The sequence below is a fragment of the Papaver somniferum genome, chromosome 4 (assembly GCF_003573695.1).
Source record: "Papaver somniferum cultivar HN1 chromosome 4, ASM357369v1, whole genome shotgun sequence".
Lineage (NCBI taxonomy): Eukaryota > Viridiplantae > Streptophyta > Magnoliopsida > Ranunculales > Papaveraceae > Papaver > Papaver somniferum.
This window is the reverse complement of record NC_039361.1, coordinates 81,249,995-81,267,867: the sequence shown is the minus strand read 5'-3', so window position 1 is coordinate 81,267,867 and position 17,873 is coordinate 81,249,995. Positions and strand designations below refer to the sequence as shown.

The 17,873-nt window shown below is 37.2% G+C and overlaps 1 protein-coding gene, 1 long non-coding RNA gene and 1 pseudogene across 3 annotated transcripts; 1 reads left to right on the top strand and 2 right to left on the bottom strand.

The window, feature by feature from the left end:
• The first annotated feature begins 1,480 nt into the window (after positions 1 to 1,480).
• On the top strand, positions 1,481 to 6,029 carry LOC113276017. Of its 2 annotated transcripts, none has more exons than XR_003323863.1 (2): positions 1,481 to 1,903; positions 5,439 to 6,029. It is a non-coding gene; the product is annotated as an uncharacterized LOC113276017 (long non-coding RNA). The 2 variants fall into 2 exon arrangements; XR_003323862.1 differs by lacking the exon at positions 5,439 to 6,029 and adding an exon at positions 1,986 to 2,183.
• Positions 2,335 to 4,755, bottom strand: LOC113276016 (annotated as a pseudogene).
• Positions 6,030 to 6,526: 497 nt separating the features above from the next.
• LOC113276015 (protein QUIRKY-like) lies at positions 6,527 to 10,026 on the bottom strand. The gene has a single exon (XM_026525608.1). It carries the CDS (start codon positions 9,792 to 9,794, stop codon positions 6,678 to 6,680), a length of 3,117 nt encoding a protein of 1,038 aa, XP_026381393.1. The 5' UTR covers positions 9,795 to 10,026; the 3' UTR covers positions 6,527 to 6,677.
• Positions 10,027 to 17,873: the final 7,847 nt, after the last annotated feature.

Below are 17,873 nucleotides of genomic sequence, written 5' to 3'. Positions count from 1 at the left end.
TTGACATCCTCAAGACTCGGGGTGACGTTATAAAGTCTTCGATAGCTTGACCATAAGATTCACCTATAAGGCTAGCACGATTTATTGTAGATACTTTGGCTGAAATAAGGCTGAGTCGCGCCTTCGTCAAAGCTGAACCACAGGTTGCATCTTAAGTCTAGCTTGAACGCTGACTTGAGCTTAGATTTGAGTCTTGTCTTAGAATTAGGTCTGAATCTCATCTTAAGTATAAGATCGAATCTCTTCTTAAGTGCAGGCTCGACACTCGCCTTGAATCTTGGACTGAGTTTTGGCTTAGGCTAAGACTAAGCTTCGTCGTCGTCTTAGCCGAGGCATCTCCTCTATCGTGGTTGGAGCATGAGCTTTGTTTTACTCGAAGCCTGAGATTTATCTTGCCCTCAAATTGAATCCTCACCTTTTTCTTAGACCTGGATTTGAACTTCGTTTTTTCCCTAGTCGAAGGCTGAGCTTATTCTTGGCCGAGCTTTAGGTCCGAAATTTAATTTATAAAACTTGAAAGCTGAATCGTACTTGTAAAGCTTAAGTAGATATCGTCTGAGTAAACGAGTTTGGACCAAACTGGCCGATTAAAAAATCAACCGTTTTTCCCTTGATCAAAAGTTCACCATATACAATAATTGAACTCCTTAAGATAAACTCTCACCCTAATGTTTGGGATCATCTTATTGTAATTCTAATTCATCCATACATATACATTCATTCAAAATTTATATAACTTACCCCATAATGCACGGGATCATCCAATAATTCATGGGAGCGCATAATCTTTTTTAACGAAATGAACTTCATCAATTTATCTAAACAATTCAGATCTTTTCCCGATCAAGTTTCATCAAATCTTGAGTACAAATATAAAAACTGATTACCGTGTAATCATACAGTCCCATTTAAATATTAATACTAATTTATCACCTAAAAGTAAGGTTGTCAATGGAACTTATCGAAACGGAAACTGGCTCATTCAGTTCCGTTACGATAAGGCTTATCGGATATCAGATATCCGATAACTTCCGACGGAATATTTAAAATCAATTATGATTCCGTTACGATAGGGTTATCAGATATCAGATATTTTTCCGATATCTACTCATGATCCAAAAAGCTTCTAATAATTTCCGATAATTTCTGATATCTACTTGGGAGAGATGAAATCAAACGGCTAAAAAGTAAATCTAAAGGGTATTACGTAATATAAATTTCTGATAAATTTCTGATATGGTTATACATCAACGGTGTAAGATATTAACCTAACGAAAACTGACACATCCAGTTCCGATAAGTTCTCCGATTTCGATATCCGTTAATCGTTATGTCGAAAATTAACCTATCGGAACCGAATATTCGAAAACGTCTATTGGATATCGGATCCCCACTGACAGCCCTACCAAACAGGAGTCTTAATACTAATTTATCACCAAAAAGGAGTCTAACTTTCTGGTAAGTGCAGAAGTATTAAAAAGAAAAAAAAGGTAAAGCACCGCATAGGCGAATACCCGATGGCACTGGTTCACTGCTGGTAGTTGTAGCAACTGGCAATTTAAAAAGATGAGTTTTTTTTCCCAATTAATCGTTTTGAATTGTCCTGTGAGTTGTGATAAACCCCCAAACACAAAGAATCGTAAGTTTTAGCATTTGAGTCGTAGTAAAAGCAAAGGCAGACGGAATGAAAATTCAAGCACAAAATTGGGTGTCATGAAGACAGACAGACAGAGAAGAACTAGAGAAGAAATCAGAGAGATAGAACAGAACAAATTGAAATGGAGAAGAAAAGGGGAGTAGGAAGAGATGGTCCCTCTGCTCTAACCCTACCAACACATCTCCTCACTCGAATCTTCTCACAACTTGACTGTGTTGATCTTCTTCATTGCGCCCAGGTCTGCAAGTAAGTCCATCTCTCCCTCCTTAAAAATGTTGAATCTTGTCTAGTGTATGAGGTTTATTGAGAAATTTTGAATCTTTTGTAGTTTTAATTTTAATCATCAGATCCCAATTCTACAAGAAGGGTTTCTTTTCTGTGTAATGGGGGTAAATACTTGTTTGATTCCCAGGTGAGATTTGAAATTCTCTAAGGTTTTAAATACAAATGAGTTGAAGTTCTCTAAGGTTGTCACCTTCCAAAGGAGTAAAGAAAAGAAATTCGAAATTATTATTTTCATTGCTGATATTAAACTTGTTATGCGTCTCCTCTTTGTTCGATGATTTATTTTTGTTATGCTTAAGCACTATTCAGTTACAATTCTAGTAAGAAGTAGTAGGCAGTAAGGGAGGGTTGGAAAAATGAATATGTTGAGGCATATATCCTGTACGGTATGAACATTAAACGTGAAACGCGTCGTCCGTCTACGACATGCTCTATAAAAGGTTTGCATAGTTGGTGTCCATAGTAGTATGCATGTAGCAAATTCTTTCACATTGATATTTACAAGTAAAGTATAAATACAATCTTAATGGGTTTGTGCCCTTATTTCTTAGAGCAGTTTCCTTGTTGTCACCTTCTAAAGGAGTAAAGAAAAGAAATGCGAAATTGTTATCTTCATTGCTGATATTAAACTTGTTATGCGTCTCCTCTTTGTTCGATGATTAATTTTTGTTATGCTTAAGCACTATTCAGTTACAATTCTAGTACGAAGTAGTAGGCCAAAGCTATAGGTAATGCAATGAGCAGGCCAAGAATAACCCTGCTAACAATGAAAATTAAATTAGGGTCTTTACTTTGAATCTGGTAGATAGTTGAAGTTTAGAAGCATTCATTACGCAGTGCTTAAGATGTTCGGAAGTAAGTTGTATTCCTTCGCAAAAAACAATTCCTTGAGGAAGAGCTGCCTGCAACACACCTATACGCATTAGAAATATACGATGCACATCAACTTACTCTATGTTACCTAAACAGCTCAGAATGAGTCCGTTATATCAATATTACCTGCACGATCAATATCTTGAGCAGCTTTCCCCTTGATCCAATTGCAAGGGAGGGAATCGCCGTTAGGGCAGGTCCCATCAAGAACCTTGTTCCCACTGCTAAGGCTGCCAATCTAGTCCCACATGATATTATGCTAGTCTGTGATGCCATGAATAGTCCTGTCATTTTTTAGATATAAATTAGGATAGTTTTATCTCAAAGGGAAAGAAATCAGTTTTTCCTATCTTTTATTATACTGATGCCTGGCTGAATCATACCTAAGCTGAACATGGCCATGCCTAGTCCTCCATCTGATAATATTGATATTGATTTTTCAATGATTTCTGGAAGTTTTATATTCCACCTGCAATGACATTGACAGAACAACCTTAATTAACTCATGGCACTCAAAGAGGACATAATAGGGTGCATATGTATTTCATGGACACTCATACTGTTGCGCTTTCAAATATACCTGAAGCTTACGGTTGCCCAGATAAGACCAAGCAAAGTTGCATGAGTGTTAGGATTCCACATGAGCTTCTTCCCCACTGTCAACAGAATGGTTTTGGTTTTTGTTATGGTTGTAGCTTTTGATTTGTTATGTCCCTCTTTTGATTGTAATTCAGGCGGGTCTTCCGGTTCCTCTTGAGACACAGTAGGAACAAATAATTTTGCAGTTAAGTTAACATCAATAAACTAATAAAAGCAACGTGATATCTGACACCGGGTAAATTCATACCACTGTTACTTATGCTATAACTTATGAATTAATTTCTGTATGTTTTTTTGCATGATGCTATGATCTGCATCCACATCTTACTCTTGTCGGTTACCAATTATGTGTTAACTGTTTCATTTTGTAATCACCATTTATAGTCAACCACAAAGAAATCATGAAAACTTATTAGCGCAAATACTTCTTAACTGCTGAGGATAATCTATCATTATAATGTTGACGAAGAAGGTATGGTTCGATACAGACTCTTTTCGTGGTCCCATTTAGAATATTTCTTATCACAAAATCGGCCCAACAGGATAGAAAATAAGAGACGATTGAGATAGGGTTAACTTCAAAGCTCAAACAAATACAGTAGTGAGTGTAATATTGGTAAGAATAAAACTGTCATTTGGTGGACTTGCCAACCCAAATTCTTACCTCTTGCATCTAGTGGAGAATTTGTAGAAGCTCCCTCTGCTGCTCTGAACTCATAGAGAAACAGTAGTAGATTGTACCATATTATGCTCTGTAATCCTACTATCTGTGAAAGAAGAATAGCTGCTTCTTCCCCATACATGCCTTTCAGTAATGGAATTCCCACGATTAAAGTGTTCGGAAGTGTAGCCAAAGAAAAACTAGTTATTACCCAACCCAAGTTCCCCTTGGAACTAAGTTTGCCGACAATTGCCAATGCTATTAAGGAGGATAGTTTTTGGATGGTGTCTGCAATTATGAGTTTCAGGCTCATATGATAAGGATCAGTACGTGATATCACTTTGAAGGATAACAGTGGGATGGCAATTTTCCCTACAAACTTATTAATACCAGAGCACTGGTCTGGCGTGAAGAGCTTCAGCCTTTTGACGGAAATGTACGCTAAGATCATGGCAACATATAGTGGAACTGTTGCAGATAGGACATGATAAACATCACTCCAAGAAATCATTTTCTACACTGAAAGTAACAGGAAATGGGGGGAAAGTTGCTATTTATTGCTTATTGGTTGAACTTGGTTTATTTAGATTGAGGGAATTGTATATGTTTCTTTCCATAGCTTAGTTAGCTTTAAATATTTAAAGGGTGGAGAACGGTACCAAAACCTTTGTTAGAGAACAGCGAGGTTACCCCCCAAAACTTTAGCTTTGCAGTACACCTAGGATGAGTTCAGCATTAAATATTCGTTTTAGATGTCACTTTTGTTTATATGTTGTATCTTTGGATGAAAGTTTTGCTTGTTCATGCAAATATTATTTGCTTTTTGAAGTTTTTATATCGAAAAAGATTACGTAGCAACGTGCAAATGCTTTTTAATACAATAATAATGATAGATTATAGCTCTAACTTAGCAACAGCCTGAGTATTTTAGTATCCTTAAGTCAAAAAATTTGTTTCTAAGTTTCTAGTTTTAGTTATTTTGTTGATGGAGAACTTATTTACTGATTTGCTAATATGGTTAAGCCTTGTTGTAGTAGGAGGCTTTAAAGTAGAAAACATAATTTTTCATCTTTTGCCTTCTGACCAAACATCTTATTCTTCATCTTTTACTTTCATTTTCCTTGTTTATGAAGGGTGTGTGTAGCAGAGTAGGGAGATTTCAGTCATCTAATCTGAATAACTGTTCATTTCCACTGTTTCAGCCACTTTAGTCAGATAGTTAAATTTCTTTTTCAGGCAAGTACAAATTTGTGTATGACAAATATGCCTTAAGAGTCTTGCTTGTAGTTTACTGTTCACTTTCATTGCTGGATTATGTCTAAGAAAATAGGTTGTATTGAGATGCTATGTGACTTATGACAGAAACAAAACAACGATGTTATAGGTGGAGTTATACTATGGAGGACACAACGAGGGTTTGATTGATTGGACATGGAAGTACTGCTCAAAGATAGCAATGTGGGTCTGGTTCTGCCGTGTGTAGATGGCAATATGTGCATCTAAGCTGTAATAGATGGCAGTAATGTCCGTCTAAAATGAATGGATGGTCATCTAGAATTTGAATTTGGAATAAAGAAGTTGAATTGCAAGAGAAGTAAACAGAAGCTATAAAGAAGGTTTTTAGTTTGAGTGTTGTGAAGGAAGACTATTAGCTGAATTGGTCAAAAGTTGAGAATAAGTTTAGTGGAGAATTTGCTTTTAAAATGTGTAACTTTGCTAAAACTAGACCAGCATAAACACATGACATCTTTCCTTGAATTTTTTCTCTCATGTTTTCTTGAGAGATAGAGTTGGATCTTTTGTTTGTTACAGGTTTTGTTTGTGCGAGAGGCTTGTTACATTCCTGATTTATTTCCTGCACTATGTAACTGTTTCATGTCGTGGCTGTTTGATGCAAGTGTGTAAAAGGTGCAGAGCATCTAACATTGCTTATGTAAATACGGGTTTCTTTCATGTTCCTTTGTCAGGAACAAAGGGCATATGTAAGTACGATCTGCCCTTTGTAAGGGTTGATTTTGTTCTTTCCTGTGTTCCATTGGCCAAACACTCTTATTCAGGTGATCCCCACCATTTCTGAATGAGCTCATGCCAGGCGTCCTTGATGCACCTTGCTTTAAAATGTAGGTTTTGTGAGTGTTAACTCTTTAACTACATATATGAATCATATGATTTCTGTAGGTAGTTACTCTTTGAAGTTTGAGAATGCGCTCTCGACGCAAGTGCAAAATGACACATAAAATGGATGATATTTTGATAGAAAAAACTAAACAAGATGAATTGATAGAGAGGAAATGTAGTTGGCCCCCATATGTTAGCGGTTCAAGGTTACAGAGAGTTTCTTAAGCAGTAGGTACTTGCAGGGCCTCCCGGATTAGCCCGATAAAGTAGTATGATCAAATCCAGACATCAGCAGCACAATTAGGTCTGGATACTTAAAAAACAGATAGAAGTGCAGTTTAAAATTGAAGAGAATATTATTTGATAAAACTCTCTCTTCATAGTACATGCTCTGGTCAGTTCTTATCCACCCACATTTTTACCGAAAATAGTTACCACTACATTTCTACTCTTCCTCACTGAACTTTCTCTCTCTAAACTGCTCTAAATCAATCTATCAGATAAACTAGGAAGCCTCCTAAAGAAGTTCAAACCAGCAGGGGGCATTGGGTCTCTGAACATTGGATGTCGTAGAAGATAAAACCCGAGTGCCACCGCCACCATTTTCGGTGGCACAACATAGAGTATTACTGCAACGGTTAAAAGAACCCCTATAAATAACCTTGTAGCTCTTGGATCCCTCCAACTTAGCAATGCTTGTACTCTTTCTCCTTGTGCTGCAAAATCTCCCAACACTTTCTGAACCCTCCCTGCCAATGTTCTCAACCTATCATACCTCATTCGAATCACCTCGTTTGGGCATGAACTGGGATATGTATCCAATTCTTCTTCCAACTCGTCCGGATCAAGTCGTTCTGCCTGTGATAACCTTATATCCATTCCTGCTGGTATTTTTGGCTTGAATCTGTAGTACCAAACTCCAATCAAGAACAAGTAAAGTGACCCAGTTGGTACTATCATCTCTGGATACCAAACCAACACCAAATATAAGAAATGTACCAAAAGTGTTGTCACAGGATTCCTCCACATTCGAATATCATCAACCCATTTCCAGAACCCAATTGCCCATGATAAAACGGCTACAATGCGATACCAGTTTGCTTTACTCTTCCGCGTACTCCACGTATGAGAATCTGCATCCAACATATACCGTACTACTTCAGGATTCAATGGTGGTTCTGCGTTTGCTACATGTTTTGCCACCATTTTCGTAGCAGCACTCCGTAGCGCTTCTTGCTGACCTAAACCAATTGGGCGAAGATAATGCAGCTTTGGCAACAGTGGTGTACCATAGACCGAGCATGTTTCAGGCAAAAAATGCGGACAAGCAAACCGAATTGCTATTTCAATCTCACCCATTTTCTTCAAACCAGATCTTAAGAGAACCAACAAAGGGTAGGAACTCGTATACACTTTGTTACTCTCCAGTGTTGATACTCTAATGCGTATTTTTCCGATTCTGCAATCAGGTTTATCTGCCATATCGCCATACATACGCCAATTGTCGAATACTCCAATTGTTAGAACCGTGCAGGGATCATATACTTCCCATTTGTACTGCTCATTCCAACGGGGATCAAAACTGTCCACAATGGTTTTCGTACGACACCATTTCTTCCCATATTTAGCAACGCAATAAGCATCGGTAGATCCTTTCCCCCCACCTCTGGTTTTCATGGGTAACAAACCTCTTGCACCACGAATACCCAACTCCAATACTCCCATTGGTTGTTTACATAGCTGTTTTGCTGTTGGTTGAAAATCACTACACACATGCGCCGCTTCGTCTAGCACATGATAACCACCTTCGAAACATAATCTGACATGAATTCTCCCCGAATACGAGCCACCATTGTCAGCATCACCAGAACCACCGCCACCACGTAATGACAACCACCTGGAAGGTATGTCGCGATCATCGATACGTGGCGGATGAATGGAGCTGAGAGGTACAGAAACTTCACCAAGTAGTGCTGTATCTTTACCCAATCTGTCTTCCACATAGAATTTGAGTTGTTCATCACTGGAAGGGTCAGTAGGATTAGGATCTTTAGAAACAAAGATCAAATCCTCATTCCAAAAGAATGAAGAACTATGGTGATTATTAGTACTACCTCTCCTGGTACGTACAAACTGAAAACCCAGTTGAGCTTTAACACGAATATCAGGCAAAGAATGTGGCGGTGAACGAATTTGAAGGTCATGACTAGTTTCAATAATCGTAACTCGAAGATACCAAAGTCTTGGTGACTGATAAACTTTGGGTTTAGTATAATCAATAAATGGTGATTCTGAAGTATATGACAAAGGAAAAGCACTATCAGCTTGTGTGCCAACCCAAACAGCTAATTGAATTTTACCTGTAATTCGCTCTTGCTCATCCCCATTACTGCCACCTTCGAGGTTATACCATTCAGGAGCAAAATCTGTCTGACGTGCATCGCGGCGAACAGGAACTTCAGATAAGTCTAAACAAACTCCACCAAGAAATTGGTTAGTTTTCCCATCAGAAATTGAAACTTCAAGTGTAGGAGAATTAACCAATGGTTGCCTGTTTTGACTCAAAGCAAATGTTTGATTCCACTCCAACACTTCCGAACCACCTTGTTGATCAGTCTGTTGCCGAGTTAGCGCAGGCCTTGATTTGAGAAAATGATTTCCACATCGAATCTTAACGTATGGATTATCATTCACAGCGATATTACAACCTTTTACAATCCTCACAAAGAGGTATCGCATTGGTTCCACAAGATCATAAGCTTCTTGAGTAGTAGTGCTATTTTGTTCCATTTCACCAGAAAATCTCCCAGGTATAACCCTAGGCTGATAATCCATCCCATGATTAGTACTCGGTCTCTGAAAATACCTCACCCTTTCCGTAGTCCCTGTTGTTTGCATCTTCCTTACTTCCTGTACCGGCGTTTCAGTTGGAACGGAATAATTCATCACCACCTCCTCCATTTGTTCGTGCATCTGCTGCGGCGGAGCAAACGAAGAATCATCAACCCCCATTGTACAAGAAGCTGCTTCCTGTGCAGTTTCAGTTGGTTGAGGTATCTCTAATTGAGATTTTTCCTGATCATCAACTCTCTTAATCTCATCAGCTTCTTTATTATTACCATTATTATTATCATCTGCTATGGCGCCGGCGGCTTCATCAACTGAGATTTCTTCGTCCAAGTAACCAATTCTTAAACCAATTTCACCACGAACAGAACTGAATACACTTTTCTTCTCTAATTGAAAGTAAACCAAACCTTCCTCGCCAAATCTTTGAAACCGAGTTCCATATATCTTAACTCTCCCTAAGAATTGTTTCTTATTGTTATTATTATCAGTAAACACTTCGATTTCAAGTACTGAGTAATCCATGTTGTGCAAATCCACTACTAAGAACTCGATTTGTTCATGCCAAGCTGGATTCAAATCTCTATGGATCGTTTTGCTTCTTTTTCTTTCTCCACCAAAATCAATCTCAACATATGGACTTGAATTTCCTTGTCCATCTTTTGGTAACAAATTTCTTGCATCACTTAATTCGATAATTAATTTTCTGATCAGCTTCGTTGTTGATGGTGGTGGTGGTGTTGGGGCTGTCATCGTTTATCTTCTTGCACACATCGTAATTTCCGCTGTGTAAGAAATTGGGTTTTTTTTCTTCTCTGTATGAGAGAAGAGAAGAGAGGGGTAAAGTGTGTGGAACTAATTCTATGGAATTTGCTGCTTTAAAATTTGGGCATTGTTGATTTGATTCTAGGGTTTTGAGGAGGAATAGATGGAAATGGAATGTTACCATCTTTATCCTGTCGTGGTGGCGAATTTAGTTGCGTGCGTATCTTCTGTGAGGTGGAATTTTTTTCTCTTTTTATTATTGGAAGTGTTTTCCCTCGCTTTCCCTTTTGTCTTTTTCTGTTAGCCTTACCACAAAAAGAAGCGACCTCAACAGAAACGGGCACATCAAAATATAAAATTATAGTGGGACTTGAGATTTTGGGGTGATGACCACAAAAGACTGCTTCCTAGTGCAAGTTGTGCGAGGCTCGGACACACAAATCCATGTTCAACTCTTACGAGATTTTTTTCTAGTCGACCCGGTACTTGTTATTGGAAATGACTTTGAATTTCATATTTCCGATCCTTGATCAAAGACTAATCAAAATAAAAAAAAATATGCACAAAAAAATAATTTATTAATTCTTCAGAAATTCAGATGTAATGCTTCAATATTTTTCTTTTTAGATGTTAGTTCATCCGTAGGGGGAGTTCGTGTTAGAAAAGAAAAATGAAGAGAAGTGATGTAAGATTAACATTGTTAAGAATTGATTATTTTAGAAACCCATTGATTGGGAAAAAAGTCTCGGCAAACCGAGAGAAAAACTACACAAATAAAATCGCCTCTCACAAACCACCCCCTTCACGTTTCTCAAGGGACGAGGCCCATTAGGACCCACAAAAAAGAAAAAGAAAACTGTGAGAGACTGTTTTTACCTGGTTTGTTTTCTCGGTCCGTAGAGAAGCGTTGTTGATTGGGATAGTTTATAAGATGTTAAACAGCTTAGACAAATGCTATCCCGCACCGTTTTACGGGTAGCTATCCCGCTCAAGCAGGCTTCTCTACCGTTAGATCATTAAATCAACGGTTGGATTCATATTCAGAAAAGAACCCACCACATTCAGAAAATGACCCACCATTTTTCCTAAAGAGGTCAAGGATGTTAGATCTGGGTTTTAGCATGATCTAACGGCAAAGAAGCCGCTTGAGCGGGATAGGTACCCGCAAAACGGTGCGGGATATCAGTGCTCACCAGCTTAAACAAAAGCAATCTTTTGTGAAATTATGTTAATATTTAAGAACAAAAACGTAGTTTAAGTCAAAAAGGTTTGGTAAAGTTTGATGTATGAAGTTCTAAAGAGGATGAGCAAAAAGGCATCTATTTATCTATACTCCTTTTTCCTTTATTACCTTAGTATTCTCTTTTCATGAATTGTAGAAAACTACTCTTAAAGAGGGAAGAAGTTCAGTAAGATATGAGCCTTTTCAGCTACAATCAATAACGACCCTTGGGGCACCATATCTTGGTCACATTGTAAATGTGAATTCGAGCTCTAGCTCGTCAAAGTGGCTTGGTGCATAATTGATGCTTTACCTGTGCAAATTGCAAAGCCACTGATTGAGGAGGTGCATAGGAATGGCAAATGAAGTGTGTGGATTAGCCAGTGAGGAGTCAATGTATGAACATGGAAAAGGGTTTAGTATATAGGGTTTTGAATGAAGACTAAGGAAGGAGCATAGAAAAGAACAGCTAAAAGATGCCTTAAAAAGGAAGAAGGGATATGATTCTGTTACCCAACAAGACGCTTCTTTTTGTCAAAAGCAGCATATCTCACACGCCTTTATTATTTTTATTTTATTCTCCCAACCATCTCTTCTGTTATGCTAAAGTCTCTTTCTTCACTATATTGATGCGTTGCGTTAACCAAATTAGTTACACACTACTCATCATTTTCTCGTCAAGATGATTATCTAGTTCTGACTTCTAAGACCTTAATCAAGAATATCCTGAGATCCTAAACCGGTCAAAAAGATAAATCATTCTCTTCCTATTAATTTAGATTCAGTAAATTTTTTCAAATTTGAGGAATAAGAATTAAGAATGATGTTAGGAATAAAAATCAGGTGGAGAGATTTACATACATGTATTATCTTTTGATGGAGATATCGCAGAAAGGATAGAGCCCACCCACATCTTTTGAAGAATTTTTCGAATCCTTTTGAGTGCTCGGATATCAAAGACGCTTCATGTCTTCCAAAGGGAGTTTGGTTCCTAGTTAGTAATTCAGTGTGCGGGTAGTAATTCGGGACGGTATATGTACGGGAATTATGCGGATTCCGATAGGTCGGATTCGGCCAAAAATCCAGTCAACGGTTCGTTTCTCGGACAGTAGTTCGGAACGGCATACGTACGTGCATATTCGTTTTATAAATGTGAGTTCGACCCTTAAAATTCGACTTACATATATGATAAACTGATAAGTATTATGACCTTATTACGAGACTAATTTTATCACAAAATTGGTTAAAAAGACCAAAATCAACAATTCCTGGGTGAAAAAGACATCTAGGTTTTGATACTGTTTAAATGGACAAAATTGTTAAAATAGCCAGGATGTAAACAGTTTCATCCTACCCATTTTCAAATACTTTTTCTTATTTTTAATTTACATCAGGATGTATCCAGTTTCATCCTCGCTATTTTTTAAATTTAAGCCAGGATGAATCCAGTTTCATCTTTGCTATTTTTTTTGTCCATTTCACCCGTAATAATTTTTACTTGTCAATTAGAACCATATTTTAAAAATATTTGGACAAATGACCCATTTTCCGTTTTCACAATTGTATATAATTTATAAGATGGAAAAAAACATTTTAGCGTGATTATTTAACAAGAAGTAAACAATTTAATCACATATATGTATTAAAAAACTAGTTTATAGACTTTTAAACAAAAATCAACACATAAACACTGGTTAAACAACTACCAATAGAAAATTTTAACTGAATAATTGTATTTAAATATATAGTATTTACAAAAATCAAACAAAGTTCTAGTTCGGAAATACCATTCGGATTCGGTCAGTTCGGATATGTTCACGAATCATTCGTGAGGTCCATATAATCCGGAACTAGGTTCGGAGTTCAAAAAGTTTGGAAATATCATTTGGATTCATTCGGAGAATTACTAACTAGGGTTTGGTTGGGCATGTAGCTATTGATTCCAATTGAAGTGGAGCCCTAGCCTTGATTTTAGGCCGTGGAATTCTATCCTAATTGAATTAAGGAGAGCTGGTAAGAGCAAGTCTTATGGTGGAATCCAAACTATTCCAAGTGTGGAAAAACCATGGAATGTCAAGTCTAGTGGTTTCCAAGTTTGGGTCTTCCACAGAAAATCCAAGAAAGGTTCCATGGTTTGGTGGAAGGGTCCGTGGAATCCATCTAAACCCCAAAAAGAACAGCGTTAAACGCAATTAAGAATGGAGCTAAAAAACGCAATTAAGAATTGCGTTTTTTTTAATCCGTAGATTTAAAATGAGTTGTTGAAATCTAACGGCTGAAAAAAAAGCTCAATTCTTAATTGCGTTTTTTTTATCCGTAGATTTAAATGAGTTGTTGAAATCTAACGGCTGAAAAAAAAGCTCCATTCTTAATTGTGTTTTTTTAGCTCCATTCTTAATTGCGTTTTTTTAGCTCCATTAAGAATAGCGTTTCTACTATTCCACCATTACACTTGCGCTTCCATCCACAGTTCCAAATGCTGAGGTGGCGTGGAAGATGGAAGATGGATGGATTCCACCATAAGACTTGCTCTAAGCGCTCTACTAGTTACGAGATAAAATATGGTTATATATTTTTTTATTTAATATCTATGGTTTTTCTTTATATTTACGGACCCTACATTTTTTGAACCATGTACGTGGGACGCTGATACGACGTGTATCTGACGCATTAATGTGCGTGTACTGTGTACATCTGGTTTGGACGTATTGATGATTCAGGTTTGACGCGTTCTTTTTCTTTTTCATTTAAATTTTTTAGTTTACTTTAACTATTATTAACTAAATGAAAAAAGACAAATATTTAGATCAATTATTAAACCGATTCATCCGAGAATACATAAGAAAAGGAAATGTAACTGAAACATTAATTAATAACATTATGTATCTATACACATTAATCCTTCATAAGTAAACAATGATCACCAACGTTTATTTTACATACATCCATAGACAAAGGTAAAGTCTTGGAATAATTTTTTGTCTTGCTATCACAACATAGATAACATGGGAGAAACGTTAAAGAATATGGAAAAGAAGAGATAACTAGGTAGATGTGGATTTAATGCTAGTAGAAGATGAAGCAAAACAATTCGACAGTAGAGGAAATTGAAGAAGAGGTGGTGAGAATTAGAAGATAGAAAGAATAAATGAAATAGTTAGGTCCTTATTAGAGTTTTGTAATTGGAAATGACATTATATATACCCTTGGTTGGGTGTGTGTTGTTCTAAGAATGCATTTTGATTGTGCCATGTGTTTAATAGTGATTGATTGCTTGAACTCCGACGTGTATAAACAAACGATTTCTTCTTTCCTTTTCAAATTTATATGCAAAAACAACATAATGTAACATCATTTTCTAATTTTCAGAATCGAAACACTTGACTTTGACTTTGCTCAAACTGTAATAGACCTATGGATATTTTTGGAAATCACGGTCTCCATTGTGCCAAAGATGTGGGGCTCAAGTTCAGACATGATCTTGTACGGGATGTACTTGCTGACATTTGTTACAGGACTGGTGTGCCTGCGCGTAAGAAGTAGCCCTTGGATTTTTGTCAGATAATAATACATATTTGCGTCCTACAGATATTCTTGTTTATAATTGGGAGAATGGACAAGATGTTTGTATGGATGTCATTGGCGTCTCACCCTTCACAGGTGATGGCATCCGTGCTTTCATTCCGGGTCAAGCTGCTTCGAATGTTATTCTGCGCAAACGTACTAAATATCTAGACAAATGTGTATCACATGGTTATGATTTGGGTGTTTTAACCTTCTCTACACTAGGAGAGCTTAGTGGTGATACCTTGTGTTTTTTTAAGAGAGCATAGAATTGTTTAGTTAGTTATGATGCTACTAGTGGTGTAGGTAAATATTCTTTTTTATAGATTGGGTGTTGCTATTCAAAAGGGTGTTGGTGCCCAGCTTTTTGCTAGGTTACCAACCAAGGCTTTGTACGAATCTTTAATTAATAAATAATTAATATATAAATAAAATATGTATATATGTTATGGGATCACTTTCATGAATCTCTACCTACTTACGATATGTTAATACACAGAGGAGTGGATGTAGAGTGGGATTTATGTCTTTACTGCAAAAAGGACCTGGAAACTGGTGATCATATTCTGATAGGATGCCAGTTTGCATATGAAGTTTGGTCTCATTTTATTAAAGCTTTTAAGGTCTGTTGGGTGTTCCCTGATACGGTGAAGAAGCATTTTCAATCTTGGAAGATGAATAACTTGAGAGGAAATGCAAGAAGATCTGGTGGAAGTTGAGTTATGCTGTGATGTGACATCTTTGGACGGAAAGGAATAGAAGAGCATTTGGAGGGAGGGAGATGGAAATTGATGAGGTCATTTTTCTTATTAAGCAGATTATTTATCTTTGGTCTGTTGATAGTGATGTTTTTAGGAACAATACTGTAAATAAAGTTTTGTTTCAATGGGACACAATTATTCACTTGTAGTGGGGTAAAATTATGTTCCTAGGTTTGTAAATATTTTTTCTTTAATATAACCTTTCTCTTTTCAAAATAAAATATGTATATACGTGTCCGCGTCCTAGTTTTTTGAGAATTTTATAGTGTCCGCTTCCGTGTCATATCGTGTCTGCGTCTGTGAAACCAGTTGCGATACCTTATTCTATTAACTAATTCTGGAGTCTTGGGCAAAGATGCGGGAATAGAGACAAGAGATTAGATTTAAGTTTTTTTTTTAAAAAAAAATCTTAGAAGCATGAATTTAAGTGATTACATAGAAATGAAGACTAACCATGGAAATGAAGACTAAGCATGGAAATGGAGACATGATATGAGATTAGATTTATGTGATTACATGGTAACATGAATTTGGTTTTTGATTCGGAAATAGTGATCATTTGAATTCATTTTTTATCGAGATGGTGAATGGAAGGATTCATGGTTAGAATGGTGATGATAATTAATGCTTTTTAATAGTCAAGGTAAAACTTCAATAACACGGAAAAAAAACTCAAAAAATAACAAAAAATCTCCATTTTGTCGCTAAATAGATTGAATGCCTCAAAAGAATAAGATAAAATGGTGGAAGTATCTAGGTTCAGACTATTTGACGACGAACAAATTTGAATACATGTATATTGCTTATGGTCTAAACAATTTGTGCCACGAATTTTACGAACATAAACAGCTTCAGACCTATATTTTGTGAAGTGCTCCGACCTTGACAATAAAACTTATGAGAACAAGATTCTTGCTCTTTTGTTTGATAAACCAACAAAAGTTTCATTCTTTATTTTGCTTTTTTTTGTTACATTTGACATCCTGTATATGCTCAATCAACCATAAATCATTCATCAACTAATACTCCAAGATGGACAAATTACATATCTACGACTACGTCATTGGATGAATCAAAATTCAAGAGAATGGACTAAAGTGTAAATTAATTACGGAGATTCCAAAATTTGGATCAAAGTGAAGAGAGCAGAGCTAGATTCAAACCCTGCTGCTTAGAAAACCTTCAAATATTTCATTTTTTTTCTTCAAATTGGACACTTTATGTTCGCTCAATCATAATGCATTCAATAACGATCTGAAATGCACAAACTATGACTTTATGGAAACATCTGTTGATGGTGGTTTTTAGTTCAAGTCTAAAACTATAAAACCAATATTTAATGCGTTGTCACCTGCCAGGGGTAAAGCCATTTGGAAAGTGACGAGTGCAAAATACCTCCTCGCTCATTGAGCAATTCAATGTATATGAAATTCACTCAGATTGGTGCGCGTAGTAGCAATCTTAAATATTCTGTGATTTCTATTTTATACCAGCATTATTAATTAATGCATGATTTGCTTAGTATTTTCCGTGCTATGTTCTCAGCCGAACTCTCATCATTGACATGACATCACGATTAAGTATTCACTCTCAGCAGAGTAGCATGAATCTCCCGAAGTGCTAGTATTGAGATCTGTATGAAAATACCCACACAGGCTACGTCACTCCCTGACAAAGAGAATCTCGTATCGACGCACTTTTAACTAAAGACATCTTGATCGAACGCGATTAAATTCCTTAAGAAAAATCTAGACTGTCAATATCAATCTTAGAAACGATCACGACCACACAATTTGGCCGCAGTTTCAACAAGCCTAGACTACTCCTGGTAGAACGAGGTAATCACCACTTTGACCGCCGGCGGGTCCACTAGTGCTCCGACCGGCTAGACTTTGTCTATCCCCTTCTAGCGTTGTCAAACGCCAACCCTAAATAGGGTAGTTGCGCTGATTAAAGAAGCTCGAACGAGCCAGACTATTCAAAACAGTCTTAGAAAGTATCACGACCGTCCAACTTCGCCAGCCTGGTTGGACGGCTTGGATCTTTCTACGAGTGATTAAAGAAGTGCCAGCATGCACACCGGCGGCCCAACATTCCCCCCACTCGATCGGTCTGTTCACAACAAGTCTGTAAGGCAATGAATTGTTTGCCCGAACTATGGCAGATGCGATGCTTTTAAAACCCTAATTTGGGTCGCGGAAGTGTAGTAATGTCTTAAATCGATCACGACCATCCAACTTAGCCAGCCTGTTTGGATGGCTTAGATCGCATTCTGGACAATCAAGGAGGTGCGCATGAGTCCACCACCAGCCCAACGTTATCCCTGTTCGGTCGACTTACTCATGGGAAGTCAATGATGCATCGAATTGCTCGATCGAACTAGAGAAGTCTTGGATGTTTCAAAACCCTAATTGGGTTTACGGCAACACATTTCTGTCGTAAATTGATCACAACCATCGATCTTCACCAGCCTAAACGAACGGTGTAGATCTAGATTCAAGTGTTCCCAAAGGTGATAAC

Bases quoted from the DNA above. Each gene is read 5' to 3' on its own strand.
- LOC113276015 (XM_026525608.1), bottom strand. From the start codon at position 9,794: ATGACAGCCCCAACACCACCACCACCATCAACAACGAAGCTGATCAGA.